General features: G+C 32.9%; 2 protein-coding genes across 2 annotated transcripts; both read right to left on the bottom strand.

Moving 5' to 3' along the window:
• Positions 1 to 2,851: 2,851 nt before the first annotated feature.
• Positions 2,852 to 5,539, bottom strand: RpL39 (ribosomal protein L39). Its single transcript, XM_088258039.1, has 3 exons — positions 5,505 to 5,539; positions 5,295 to 5,398; positions 2,852 to 2,988 (listed from the first exon to the last, which is right to left on the bottom strand). Exons 1-3 carry the CDS (start codon positions 5,505 to 5,507, stop codon positions 2,940 to 2,942), a joined length of 156 nt encoding a protein of 51 aa, XP_088114165.1. The 5' UTR covers positions 5,508 to 5,539; the 3' UTR covers positions 2,852 to 2,939.
• A 4,876-nt stretch (positions 5,540 to 10,415) lies between these two features.
• Tdrd3 (Tudor domain containing 3) lies at positions 10,416 to 14,537 on the bottom strand. The gene is made up of 7 exons (XM_088258033.1): positions 14,447 to 14,537; positions 14,183 to 14,267; positions 13,703 to 14,102; positions 13,162 to 13,340; positions 11,766 to 13,076; positions 11,230 to 11,344; positions 10,416 to 11,127 (listed from the first exon to the last, which is right to left on the bottom strand). Exons 1-7 carry the CDS (start codon positions 14,479 to 14,481, stop codon positions 11,024 to 11,026), a joined length of 2,229 nt encoding a protein of 742 aa, XP_088114159.1. The 5' UTR covers positions 14,482 to 14,537; the 3' UTR covers positions 10,416 to 11,023.
• Between the last annotated feature and the right edge of the window lie 1,555 nt (positions 14,538 to 16,092).

Raw genomic sequence — 16,092 nt, 5'->3', positions numbered from 1 at the left:
TCTAAGAAGTTTGAAGAATACCAATCATTCGATATCATTATTTAGGCATTTTAGAATATTTAGGAGGTTGTACTCAGCTTTATCATTTACATATGTATAATAAATTATAGTATATAATCACTTTTAACAATTGTGCCCGGATTAATTTATTTTGCACATACAACATACTTTCTTTTACAAATTCATATATGTACATACATAACTTCATATTACAATTTATATTATCTGTGACAGTGTTTCTCGTGACATGAGGAGAGTGCGAGGCAAAAACAAATGAGCAATTCACATTTTCCGAGAAAACTCGACACGTTAGAAAACCATGTTTCTCTCCCTCCCGGTAGTTATCAATTATCAGTTTCTATTTAAATTCTATGTAAATTTTTATTGAAACTAAAATTTTTAAATGTTAGCTGGGGGTGGGATCGTGAATCACTGCTATAAGATATCTATGACAATATTTTATAATAATTTTTATTTACTATGTAATTATTTCCAATATTATACATGTGAATTTAGGAAACATTTTCATGGGTCGCGAACTGTATCTCCCATAGTAATCTCTTTGAATTATCGATTGTGTTCATTAGAACAAATAACTCATCACTCGCTATTTGTGGTCTTGTTGACAATAAAAATATGATTCCGATGTCTGGAATGTCCGACTAGGTATCTTTAAAACCATTGGTTATTTGTTTAGCAGCTGTTTTATTTTAATAAATTAAATACGGTATTTGTATGAAATAAATTGTATATTTGTTACATCTGTATGTCATCCGAAACATTTTTAGCGACATACCTGGTGGCGATACATGCATACATTGTAATTTATTTATACATATAAGGGAATGGTGTATGTTTGGGAAATTATAACCCCTGTATTATAGCTACATGATGCATTTTCAAATTTAAGATACATAATTCATCACATCACCATCTCTTTTAGTTCTTATTTAATTATTTTTAATATTTTTACTGAAATGTGAATATTGTGTGCCTGGGATTTACAAAGTGAATGTTCCACTGGTACTTTTGACACAATAATATATAGACTGCAAACATGCCTAACAAATTTGTTGTTGAACTTGTATGTGAAAATACATACTGTGAACTATTTGATACTTACATATATTTACATACATTTCTATAAACCTAAGATACCTTTCTATAAACAACCAATTGTTTATAGTTTCTTTTTTGGACATTTATTGTATATCAAATTGAGAGATTAGGTATAGGATATTTAATAAAGTATGTTAATTAATTATGTCAGTATAATTCGTAAAAGTATAAATTCAAACCTACCAAGTTTATGCAATAAAATGTGACATTATTTCTCACATGTGTGCCGGGGTGTATATGTTTATTAGCATTTTATACTAGACTCAAATTAACGGAACTGATTTTACAAGAGGGATTTTGATAGATTTACTTATCGCCGCGGCCAACAATGGTTCCAATATTTCTGAGAATAATTCCAGTGAACTCGACAGCACTATTTACGAGTTTACGACGTTGTCCATGCCGTACATATAACAATTTGTTTAGTTTTACTTAATTGTTTGTTAATCAGCAAGCATGGCTGTACTGAAACTATTTATTCTTTTTCTGTTTTTGTTTATGTTAAGTTTTTTTATGTAAATAATGAATATTTCTTATTTTAAAATATTTGTCACGGCAACATCATCACTTCGGAGTGCCCATTTTGAATCGAAATTTTATACTTTATTTTATTCTATGCCCCCTAATATTGAAACTTTGTAATGGCCATGATATGTTATCGATGTGAAATAAAACTTGATAAATAATTCATTATTTGGACATTCTTTTCACAATGGCTTTAACCCCACACATTGAAGATACTAAGAGTAAGTTTAATAAACTATATTTTAACCTAATTATGCAGTCGTTAATGCTCCTTCCAGGTGATTGACACTAATACAGTTGTAACTGAAAAAAGTACCGATGACAGATTAACCCTTTGACTGATGAGTTTTAATGAAGATTATATTTAGAAAAAGGGCAGGTTTTTTATTTCAAATATATGATATTAAGACATGTTCAAAACATGAAATAATACCGACATTGGGCAACAGAGTCCACTACAGTCCATACACATAAGCCGCTTGTGCACTACACAAAATTTTACCATCCGGCAGTCCGGTTTTGAAAAATGAAGGCAACTACGACAGTTTAGCGTGATTGAATTTACACGTGACATTTTCACGCACCGATCCTAGAAAGATGGACAAAAGCACAAGTCAATTATCCGTTTTATATGCTATCTGACGTGCCGGATGGTGAAATTCCGTGTAGTGCACAAACGCCCATAGAGCCATACCATGAGAAAAATTTAATTTTTAATTAATGTTTTACTTAATAAATACCACTTATTCAGCAACAGTAAAATGAGAAAATTAATCAATTGATTGAGTAATATTGATCCAGTTTTGCTTTAAAGGAAAAAAATGGAATGTGCACCAATCCGTATAAGCGTTATAGATGAATTAATGTGGGATAACTGCAAAGTAAAAACTCAATTTTTAATATGTCAAATATTTGAAAATGACAAACGATTTTACAATGTGTACATTCGATCATTTCATGATTACAATGAATTTTTAGCAAACATGACTGCAATCCCTCCTGGTCATTTGACATTTTGAATCTACAATTCTTTACCTCACACCTACTGAAATAGAAACTGTCCCATGCTTGATATTTTTGGAGATCGGGTTTATCCACGATCTATAAAACACGCTGATTTAATAACAATCAAACTTACAAAGAAGATTAATTTTGCAATCAGAATTGCACAGGAGGGGATTTATCAAAGGAAAAATAATAAAAGAAATTTATGGATCAGAAAGACTTATTTATTAAACAGTTATCCATACAGCGCAGAACAGTACATTGTCCGTCCAGTGATGTAAGATCACACTTTACAGCTTCAACTTTGTACGTCTCCAGTGGCGCCTCTTGGCGTTGTATCTAGAATAAACAGACACCGATTACTTATTGTGCCACTTGTTGTGTATTACTTATTAATGGATCAAAGCTCCAAACGAGTGGCTACTGGCTATAAACAAAATCACATTTCTAGGGACAACAGGCTGGAAAACACATGTAGTGTAGATAACTTTGATTTTATTTCCAACAAGTTCAGTATTTTTAAACTGATTGTCAATAGTCAGGAAGATAAGAATATTAAAAAGAAAATTAATTAATATTTGTTATTTACTGAATTCTTCTAACCCAATCATCCAATAGTGCATAAGGCACTGCATCATATTGACGCAGTGTTATCTTGATTGTTACATGAAGGCAAGGTGATCAGTCTTGCGCTTCAGGGTAATATTAAATAAATGTTGTAGTGTAAAATCACAAATATTTATTTTAACCCCCCCCCCCCATGGGAATCGAACCCGGGACCTCCAGTATGGTAACTAAACACGCTAACCATTACACCACGGAGACAGACATTTAATTACTAAATAGAAGTAGTTATCTATCTACACTACATAATTAAAATAAACATCTTCATATGAAATAACCGCCCAGCTGGAAACTAAGTCTTCATATATAAAATAAATCTTACTTATTTTTCATGTATATAATAATTTTTTAATAAAAATACTTTTTGTACCATCGATAGTGACAAGTGGCGTGGTACCTTTACCAATTCCACAGATAAGTTTGTCATAGTGTAGTTGCGAGTATAACCTATTTTTTGAGGTTAGGTATTCGACATTCAAGCGAAACTTCACAGGAATACATTGGCATATTGCTGCTTATACCAATGCTTTTATTTCGAAAAATCATACACATACTTTTGTATTTTAGTTTAATAAAATATTTTATTACTTGTACATTTTAACCAGTTGACCTGATTTTTTAGGTTTATAATTACATACAGCCATAATTAAAAGGTGGTTTTAGAGTAAAACCTTGATACAACAGACTCTATGTAACGAACTTCGGATAAAATGGACAAAAAAAATCGATCAAATTAAAAATTAAAAAAAAGTCTAATTAATATTATACATGCTTAAATTTAAGAGTCGCCGCATGAAAACAATTTTTAACGGCCATGATAATTACAAATTATGTCTCAAAACTAAATTGCTTTTTCAAAGCAAGATTACCGAAAGCAAGTGCGTCGATATCATGACTATCCGAAGACAATAATTACAATCTTGTTTATGTTTTGTGTTGCTAAATACACAATGTTTACATTTTCACAAAAGTTTTCTTGAACTAATTTTTATGTAATGGACTTATTGTTATATCAAGGTTTTACTGTATTTAATATTTTCTGTTTTTTTTTTTAAATTACCTAACTTCCAAGTGACTCTGAAATCTAGCTACGGCTTATGCAACACCGCTTATCATGACTTATCAGGTATGCCAAATACTTGAAAGCAGTCAGGTTAGGAGTCGAAACAATCAGCGGGGGTGTATGAGGAGATGCATGAACGTGGAAGAGGCGAAGAGTGTTTGCAAAGACAGAGTGGTGTGGCGCTCTATTCTCTGCCTACCACTGCAGGGAAGCGATGTGATGGTTAATTAGTTTTTTTTCTATCATGACCCTGCTCAGGCTTTAACTTTTTAAGTTTTATAGCATATGCCTACTCGTGAGTGGATTTACTCTTTATGTTTAAAGTTACTATAATTTCATGTAATTATTAGTGAAAATTCTAGGCAAAAACACTCGCTTACTAAATTCTGATATGTCGAACACCCTTAAATAGCATCTGAAATATCTTGGAGCAAATACATTGTAGTAAAAATATTTATTGATTATAATAGTGCCTGTCAAAATCTATCTGCACACATGTAACCATAATTTAAATATTTATAGATTAGGCATTCATTATTTCAATTCTATCTGCATATGCCATGAAATATTTCGATAATTATTTTTTTCTACTGCTTTTTAGTTAACAGTTGAATGATCGATGAAAATATGTTGATGGTTCTCATTGGAAAATGTTTTGGCAAAACAGTATCTAATTGCAACTTTGAATATTTAAAATACAGTTTTGCTGAATATAATTATTGTATTTAGCCAAGACTTTTAAGATTAATAATAAAATAAAGAGAGTACAATCAAAACAATTTCAAATGACGAGGCATCAATATAAAAATAATGACACCATACAAAAGGCTGTGTTTACAATCAACTGTTAACGTGATCCCGAAAACTCTTACACGAAATTTGCTCAAAACGATTGATTAGGAAATATGGATATCCAATCGGGGCACTAGCCGTTAAATTACATCCACTGAAAACATACCTGATTGTATTACCGGTGCGCATTCTGATCCATTGCGGGATGGGTCTGTTTTGTTTAAGCTTTTTGGCAAGCTTTCGCTTGATGATGAATGTCTTGTGAGCAGACTGAAATGAAAAATTAACTAATTAGATAAAATATTTCGTCGTCTTAGGATGCATATTTCGATCGATGTTTGTGATAAAATACGATTCATTTAGAGAAAAAACACACCATGTCGACGATCTGTCAAAACACTCAAGGAAAAGGAAGTTTCAAGAAATGCAATAAAACAAGTTAGCCAACTGAATTGCAGTATAATTATTTTCATGCTGGAAACACCACGGAAAAGTAGGTACCTAAGTAGTTCGATAAAAATAACGTAATGGTTCGATTTACGCCGATTCGATTTATCGTATATTGAGCCAATATTAATCCAATACTTATATGATAAATTGCTACTTAATTTTCTTAAAACTCAGGTTACATTTGACATTACTTTTCTTTTGAAAAAAATAGTTTTTCTTTTAAATAAATACATGGTTTTGAAAAGAAAAGAGTGTTTGATAGGGAAGGAAAAAAGATATTTATTTTTTTCAATCTTTAGTCTTAAAAAGTCAAAATCTAATATTATTTTTTTAATGAGCGTAGAAGGACGTCCAGCCCTCAGTGCGGCCGAACGTGTTGTGATTTAAGTGTTCGAGATCTCAACCTTAACTTAAGCTCGACCAGCCCTGCATGAGATGTGTTAACCCTTTGGTTACCAGGACTTTTGAGGCTACTATGGCAGAAAAACCACGATTTATTTTAAACAGAAATAATTCAAGCATAAAATATGTTCTATTATTTATAAACACTATGTGTCATTGTTTTATCTTCGAGGTGACGAAAATATCTCTAGGATGTATTTAACTAAATTTATGCAACGTTATAAAAATCACTAACTAAATGACTAACAAGTAAATGCTGCACGCTTAGTGTCCATATCCTTTTTACGCCGTACGCATAACACTGAAGATCAAAGGACATAGACATAATTGCCAACGTCCGGTATTGAAAGGAATACAGTAGGGTGTGAGTCATGAAAAGCTTTTTTTTTAGTTATACAATGTAGGTTTTATATATGTGTCAATTTATTGCATACCAAATGGTAACAATTTATCTTTTTCAATAATATCACAGCTTTACACAACTTATTTTCGCGGAAACAAAATTGATTTGATGTGCTTTGTTTTTCTCGTTTCTCTTTAAGAATTTTTTTAATTTCAATTTTTTTAATATTACAACTAATTGTATGATGTAAATGATCAATAATTATACATTTCGATGTATAACTTATTGAAGAAGAAAAAACATAATATACATTTAAAAAAATTGCACAACCCTGAAGGAATTCCTAACAAAATGTATCGGATACTTTTATAAATCATGACGTCAGATCTGACGGATCCGGTAGTTCTCGCTAGAGTACCAAAAGCCGATTTATCAGATTTTGGTAATCAAAGGGTTACGAAAAATGTTAAGCTCCTTTGAGATGATATTTTGTGAAAAAATACATTTTATAAATCGGTCAATTATTATTATATATTTAATTTAAAAAAATTATATCCTTGTGAAAAATAGAGCATACACCTAAAAATCTAATATTTTCCAAGATTTTTCAAGGCTCATAATGAACTCAAATAAAGGGGAACACGACCCCAGTTTGTAAGATTATTGCGAATATAGCCCCAAAATGGGAACCACATAGTCCTTATTATATGCTACTTTGGTTTGTTAAAATCCCTTTTTTTCTTGAGTATTTTCAAACCAAGAGAACAAAATGTAAAAATCTCAAAAGGATGATAAAATTATGTATTAATTAAAAACGAACAGAAAAAGGTTAATTTGTTTATTTCTGATATGACTACATACTTTATTAATACATTTTATTTGCTGCCAAATTAAAAATCATTCCCTGATGTTATGTGTAAATGTCATTAATGTGATGCGTGGTAAATTAAATACTAAACATATACATGTATATACTAATGAATACAGACAATTACTGCTTTCTTCAGTATTGCGACTCAACAACAATAAACTCAGAGATTACATTATCAGATCAGCATTAGGAACATCCATTCATTTATTTACATATATAATATATAAACTAAACAAAAAATTCAAACATTAAAGATATTACTTTTGTATTACTCAGTACCCCTGTATCTTTCAACTCTGCAGTTTTCATATTATGTAAATTTGAACATAATTTTGGCCATCAAGATTTAGTGTTAGATAAGTATTTTATTTGTGATAGTACAAAACAGATTATAATGTTTCTCATGTACTGAGACAGAAACCTCGATGCTGATTAGACTGGTTTAAAGAATCGAAGACTGTTTCATTTCATATGGACTAGCATTAGAAGTACTCTAAAAAATAACTTTATACTATTGATTTTAAAAAAAAACATTCTGGCGCAACGCACTCTCGATAGAACTATCTAGAAGCGTGTTCGCTTCGGTATTAAAGGTTAATATAAATAACACACAACCCAAAAATAAAGATATTGAAATAGGAAGAATATTTTGCATTAAAAAATTAGGCGTTATGATCCAATTTGAGGAAAATTTCTTCAAAAGTTGATATTCGCTTCTTGAAATTAAACACATCATTCAAATGTTTTTTTTAATTATCCAGTAATCTTCCATTGCGCATATTTTTTTAATGAGACTTCCTTCGATGATAACTTCTTTAAATTTAAAACTACACAAGGGTTAAGATAATGACATAAATAAATAAGTGGAAGTCTTATTATTTATAAAATACATATGCAGTAATAATTAAAATAAAATTCCACAAAGAAATTGAATGAAAAAACTTTTTCGAAATATGCAAAGATTTTGTTTGTGAGGCATATTTAATTTCGGGAAGCAATTGTGGGTTTTTTTTTAAAAAAAAAAAAAGAGAAATATTAATGTTTTTATTATTTACAAAAATACTTCAATTCATACTATTTCTGTGACCGTCAAAGGTTCATTATTAGAAATAGGTATCAAATTGTGGTAGAGTGGGTTCGTTCCGAGAAACTCAAGAGTCCGCGACACTAACCACGGGACCACAACCTGACACTTTAAAAAAATGAATCAATTCAAAATATGTACGACGTATATTTAAGAAATTTAATTGGTTTAAATAGTACATAATGACACTCAACATTTCAATCAATTCATTTATGAATCACATAAACTGAATATTTAAAAAAAAAATTGTAAGATGTGCACTTTTATTTTGGTACTATTAAATTTTAGGAAAAAAAACATTCAGTAAACATATTTAGAAACTTTCATGTTAGTTTGAAAAAGTTATTTCATGGAAGATAATTGCATTAATTTAATAAAATGATAATTTTTATCAACACCTTTATCTTAAGGAAACAACTGACCAATTGTATGGGATAAAGTCTCCTTTTATTTTAAAAATACATTATAAATTTATTTATATCAAGTTTGTGTGTACATAGTACATCAGGTACACTTACATATAATAAAAAAAAAACATATTTTTAGAATGGAATTACAGACAAGTTTGTATATTTTCTTTACATACATTTAAAAATTATAATTAGGTTTTAATTCAAGCTACACGAAGTGTCAAAATACATAATTGCATGTACTCAACATTCTAAATATTGGATTAGAGATAAAACGTATCTATATTTTATAGCCTCTCGGCAGCTTTTGTCGAGAATGGGCTCCATAACTAAGCTACCATTTTGGTTATAATGATCTAAATCATGTACACACATATTTAGTTACTAAGCTAAAAACATATGAACAAGGTATCACCGTGGTGGAGTCTTAAGGACAAGTATGCCAACTTCATAATTTCATTTTGTATATTTTAAATTATTATTATTACTTTTAAAGGAAACATTTATTCTCAGCAGGTAAAAATTATTTTTTTTTAAAGAAATACATATAAGAATATTTTTTCTATAGCTTTTGTTGTTTTATTTTGACCTAGAATCAAAAAAGTTCGATAAACAGAACAGCTAAAATGCACTTTGTGACTTTGACTCTACTAAAATGAAAGCGAGATATTATTTGATAAAATATATAATCTACAAATATTAGAAAATATTGGTCAAAACGAAGATCATTACTGAAAATTTTAGATTTGAAATATTTCATCACAAGTAAAAAAGTTCTTGTTAACAAACATATGAAACAGTTAGGCAATCACAAAAGCGTGTGAAATAAAACATAATGGTTGAAAGGGGAAACTCTTAAAATGAACAAATGGAGGTGTATCTAATATTTTATTTTATTACATGTAAAGCTTAAATCAATTGTATTAGAATTCAACACTTTTGGAAGTGTTAATTTTTAAAAGATAAATTAAATTACGAAAGATACACACATGTCAAAATTTCAACATCAAAATTTAGTTAGTCTAAAGCATTTGAGATTCAATTTAAAGCAAAACATGTATTACAAATAAAGGTTTTGTTTGTATTTGAAAATTGAAATCAATTTGTGGCAGAGTGGAAGACCGCGACACCACAAGACCACAGCCCAACTTACATCTGGTGGACACATACTGAATGATCATAAAATTTTTATTATCGTATATTCAGATGAATACACCTATGATGTATGCATATATATATATATATATATATATATATATATATATATATATATATATATATATATATATATATATATATATATATATATATATATATGTATATATTGTAGAATTACTTAAATAAAGAAGCTGATTAACAACTTGACGTAAATTTATAATACCACTACATACATATAATTTGGAATAAATTAAGAGATAAATTATGCATTGTTATAATAGACAGTTACAGTTTACCCGTATAAGAAGCAGCCGTAAAGGTATCTTCCAGGTGAAATACAATATGTATAGGCAGGCATATATTTAAATAAATATATATATATATATATATATATATATATATATATATATATATATATATATATATATATATATATATATATGTGTCTATATAATTAAAGAAAAATCATAGTTTTGTAAGTATTTACAAAATCATATCCATAAGAAAAGTAATATGTTACACCATATTAAAACCTGCAGCGTTTTTCCACTGAAAATTTTAAAATTCTATTTTTTTTTTTTTTTAAATTAAATGATTATATTTCCATACTATGAAGACAAATATAATTTTCTGCAATTAATTTGACAAAAGGGACAATCAAGATTGGAATCTCGTGGGCAGTTTGAATGGAAATTTTGAGTAAAATTGCCAGGTGACCTGGCGATTCTGGCAGCAAACTAGTTAACAATACTATTTCTAAAATATAACCGGATATATAAATATTGGCATTGTTACACATTACATAATATATACAGATAACTTAAATATTTCAAACTAAAATTTTAATACCCTAAGGTCATGATATAAAGGCTAACCGAATAGAAATATTAGTATTACAGATTATTCACAGTGTCTGAATGAATAGAACTCATAAATTAATCTTTTGACTGCTATGACAAAACCCGATGGCGTCACTTTCACTACTTATAATACAAAACTGAATTAGTTTAGTCAGGCATAGTTGTAAAACAGAAGTAGAAAGAAAGGCGACACGAGCCCGGAGAAACGACATCAGTATTAGGGTGATAGTCCGAGATAGCGCCGCCGGATTAGGTAGAGTAGGGGACCGCGGCGCAGGACCGTGGGGGCCCGGGAGACCCCCTCAGACGAGCGGATGCTACGGTCTCCTCTGCGCAGGGGGCACGTACATGGGCTGGTGGAACCTACCCGGCCGGTTGTCCCCCCGAGTCATGATGCCGTCTCGAGCGAATGCCCGGTTTACTGGAAATTCAAATTATCGTTTACTCGTAAGTATTTCAAGTACATAATCAAAATTAAAAGTAAGTTACGAAAGTGTTTTAAAAATATGTTTTTAGACAGTACCTGGAGTATTTGGGGGTAGGCAGTCGGATTTAAGAACTTCTTCGTGGTTTCCGTAAGCTAGAAATCGTACTACAACAGTTCTCGCTGATACTCCTGTAATCTCAGCATCGTAGAACTAGAAAATAAAATTTAAAAATATGTAACAACCTCGAAAAAGTGTAAAGTTTTGCTAACTACGCTATAAATACATTATTGGAAAATGGATATAAAATATATTAATGTACAAATGGATATAAAATATATTAATGTACAAATGGATATAAAATATATTAATGTACAAATGGATATAAAATATATTAATGTACAAATGGATATAAAATATATTAATGTACAAATGGACATGAAATATATTAATGTACAAATCGATATAAAATATATTAATGTACAAATGGATATAAAATATATTAATGTACAAATGGATATAAAATATATTAATGTACAAATGGATATAAAATATATTAATGTACAAATGGATATAAAATATATTAATGTACAAATATGAGCAAATGAGTATGTAAAACATGCATAAATCTTACCCCGTTGTCTTCCCAGTACTTGGCTAAACACCGGTCACCGATACTCCAGTTGATTTCCGAACCCTCTGCGAGCATTTTCCTCGCCTGCTCATTAATACTGGCATTTTGGAAGCCTACAATATTATTTGTCTGGTAGAATCCATTTCCGCGACTTGTAAAATTACTTCTTTGGTCGGGCGCGGGATTGGGCTGCTGCCGGAAAGTGTCCATGGGGTCGGGTTGCCTGGAATGGTTCTGTCCCATTTTGGCTTGGTTGTCAGGGTACGGACTGTAGAACGACTGTCCCATGGATTGCCCATTAGGAATATTTTGAATTTGGCTCTTATTGCTATTGGCGAAATGCGGACTCCTTTTATAATTCTGGTCGTTAAACGTATTCTGATGGTTGAACGTGGGCTTACCGGGGTACGTGTAGTTATTTTGGTAATTTGGCGGCATGTTGGGTCGATTGTTGTACCTCGACTGAAGGTTTCCATCTAAATTAAGGTTGGCGGTAGACTCTGCGAGATTATCGACAGAATGCGGCGGAGGTTGATTATAAAAATTTCTACCGCCGCGATTTTCATTAATATTCCTACGATCCGGAAAGTAATTGGATTGCATTTGCTGGGGGTAGTTTTGCGCATACTGAGACTCCGGGGGCATATTGAGGTTGTGTTGCCTTTTCGCGTCTCCCTCGAACTTCTTTTGGAACCGAGGAGCTTTCTCACTCGGGGCTTGGTGGGAGTTGTAGGAATGCTGCGGTCGCTCCTCTCTTTGATAGTTACCGTAATTTCTCTGTTGTTCGCTCTGACCGTACGGCTGCGAACCCTGGGCCTGGTAATCTCTGTTATGCCCGAAGTTGTTGTGTCTGGAAGCGGCTCCCCGCGGACCCCCCCTTCCCCCGCCCTTGGCGCTGTGCCCGCCGCGGCGCTCCGCATTATTCCTGTCGTGCCGACTCTCGTCCTTGAAGTATTGCGACGGTTCCGAAGACTTTGCCGGCTTCTCCGGCTCGGGTAGAGCGGGAAGTTTATCTTCGAGGAAATCGAATAAGGAAACTTTGCCGGAAGGCTTGACGGGAGCGGGTCCATCCTCGTCGGTAGAGTCCTTAGACCTCCCCTTGCGGCCCTTAGGAGCTTCGGTAGCTTGTTTAGCGGGACGCTCTTTCTTGGCTTCTGTACTTATTTCTCTTTTCTGAAGAATCTTTAGGGCTCTGTCCGCATTGTTTCTGGTTATCTTAAGGGTATTTTCGGCTTGCTCTTCGGTGAATCCGGCATCCACTATTTTCTGCACATTTGCATCTAACATGGGTTTAGTTCCTCCGCCAAACACCTAGATAAAAATAGAAATTCTGTGAAATTTTGCACATAATCATCAAATAAATAAAAAAATGCCTACTAAGAAATAAATAACTTACTTTTTTGGTCCCGGAGAGTTTCTGCGCTTCGGCGATAGCTCCCTTCCTCTGGGCTTCAAATTCTACATTATCCAACTTGGCGGGGTCCTGGAGACTCTTGAAGCCCTTGTCGGGCTCGCGCCCGTCCAGCGGCAGCCCGAAGGGGATCCAGGGAGGCGGAGCACCTTCTCCTCCACCACCTTAAAGTATTTGTACAATTACTATCAAATATCATAGGTACATGAAAACAAAATATTTTATTTTTTGAGTGGATTTGAATCGAGTCAGACAAAAATCACGGGACTACAACCCGACACGGTTTTGATTGGTTGAAAGATATAGTATATATATACAAAATGCCCGCCGATGCAAATTTATTCTATACCAGAGTTTAATGTATTAAAATGTATACTAAACATTTTCTAAAGATAAAATAGTTAATGTCAATGTGGTTTAGAGTTTAAATATAATAAAAAGGATAGGATTTGAAAGTAACCATGCTATTTGGCATGTGAATGAGATAGTAAATCGGAATGGACTGCAGTTGGCAGAAACATACTACCTCTTGTGTGTTTGGCGAGACTTCGGTTGAGCTCCCACTTCTCCACCATGTGGGTGACGTGTCCCCCGAGCACCTTGAGCGAATCGGGTCCCACAAAGAGAAAGCCGTGGGCCGAGGTCAGGGGACCGCTCCTCAGCTGGATCTTCGTCCCGGGAGGGGTGTTTACACTCAGACTGGAGATGTGCTCCACCTCTATAGCTTGGCACGTCATATATCCGTCCGTCAGAATGAGTTTCAGCATGCGCGGGGCATTCTTGGACTCTTCGTTCGCTTTTGGAGCGGAAATGTTCCTCACTTTTTGAATCTGCACAAACACGGGTTCTTCCAGTGCCTCGCATTTTGTGCCGCTTTTACAGAACTCTTCCGGAAATGCCGGTGCGCCGATCTCCCTCAAATCGAACTGAAAACGAATAATCGTCGAATTATTCGGATAAACATCAAAAGCCAATCGATAAGAGCGAAGTCAGGCTAGATACTCACGTCTAACACTTTCTTTATTATTATCTGGGGGTCGGTGAGGGTTTCCGGAATACCGACAGTCTCGATACCCTCCGGGGTTAAGTGGCTGCGAAGAAATAACGATATTAACGAGCGTATTATACAGAAATAGGTAAATTACGTAGGGTTCCACCCACAACAAAAAATGCTTTCGCCGACAAAATTAGTAAGTATAAAAGGTAAAACTGAAAACGTCATACGCGGTACTGAATATTAGTTTTGTGTTTCGAATGAAATTACACTTACCATCCTTCTTCTTTTAAAATATCAGAAATAGCCATGATTTACAAATACTCGATGACATTACCGCACAGACAGAAAAATCGAAACTGAAGTTAGCCGATTTCAAATTAGTGCATAAAATGACAACTTAAGGATACAAAAAGTGTTGCCCTTATTAATATTATTGTCTTTAAAACATTTAAGTGTTGTGTAACGAAAGTAGGTACCTCAAAAATATGTTTTACTGTTCTTTCTTCAATCATTCTATTCATACGCCCAAACTTACCGATAATGAGCATCTCCGAATCGCATTCTTTCCTTCTATATATTATATCACTCAAACATTTATCATACATCATTTTACCGCACACTCATCCGAGAGATCGCATTTCCACTGCATTCAGTCTTTCATTCTCATCCTTTATTTGCCAACTCCATTATTCATTTCCATACATTATGGTCGCAACCAAGACTCCATTGAGCACTGCCAGTTTAGCTTTCGCTGCAAGGTTTTTATTTGCTATAGCTGATTTCATTCAGCATACCATTAACTCTGTTACCAGTATTCACACTCTTTTCTATATCTTTATTCCTAGAAATTTTATCTCCATCCCTATAAAACATACTATCCAAATATGTGAAATCATGTACCCGTTTCAAAATTTCTCCATTTACTACTAAACTATTGAAACTATAGAAGCAAAGGAAATCGAGGAAGATTGGGCATGACCAAGTATTTCAAATCCTCGAAAGTGGTCAAGTCAGGAGTCAGAATAATTGGCTGGTGTGTACGAGGAGATGCATGAATATGGAGAGGCGAATATTGTTTGCAAAGACAGATTGGTGCGGCATTCTATTCTCTCTGCCTACCCCGCGGTGAAGCAGTGTGATGGTTAATTAGTTAGTTAAGTAGATACCCATAAATAACGACATTCCTCAGTTGGGTAATAGTGAGGATTAAAGAGTGCAAATTCAACAAAAAAAACAAGTGAAATCAAGAACATGAAATATACATTCACAACGGCTATGCGGATATTTTTTTTACCACCTTTCTGCAAACACCAGTTTATCAAATTTGAAAATTTAATCAACTTATTAATTATATACTCCTTTTTCGGAAGAAATCCAATCGAGCAAGACAGCCAGCGACCTTAACATATGGTATATGGTAAAATATAATATATAGTTTCTCCAGGGTATGCTTGGCTACAATAGTTTAGAGACTAGAAGGAATGCGTATTTGATTACGCATTTTTATCGATTGTTGCGCGGTATGATCGATAATCCTGAAATTATCCAGAGCATTGGTCTGTATGTTCCCGATAGTTACCTAAGACAGCGTCGGCATAGATTGTTTCAGATTCCTATACACAGGACCAACCTGCCGATGGTTATGCCTGTAGGAAGAGCTACCGCTATGTTGAACAATATCACATTGGATATTGATCTGTTCCATGTGTCCGAAGGAGTTTTCCGAAGCAAGATTCTTCTACACATTTAACAAGAGTCTTCTTGTGTAATTTTTAATTTGTTTTTTTAATGTATACGCCTTAAATGTTTGTTTGTAATGTATATATTAATTATTGAATAAATTGAATAAATTGAATTGAATTGAATTGAAAATATGGTACAAAAAGTATGTACAAAGTATCTTCATATAAAACATAGTG

Source organism: Brachycentrus maculatus, unplaced genomic scaffold, assembly GCF_059751285.1.
Source record: "Brachycentrus maculatus isolate JH-2025_06_01 unplaced genomic scaffold, ASM5975128v1 h1tg000090l, whole genome shotgun sequence".
Lineage (NCBI taxonomy): Eukaryota > Metazoa > Arthropoda > Insecta > Trichoptera > Brachycentridae > Brachycentrus > Brachycentrus maculatus.
The sequence above is the reverse complement of the archived record's forward strand: the minus strand, read 5'-3'. Positions and strand labels throughout refer to the sequence as shown.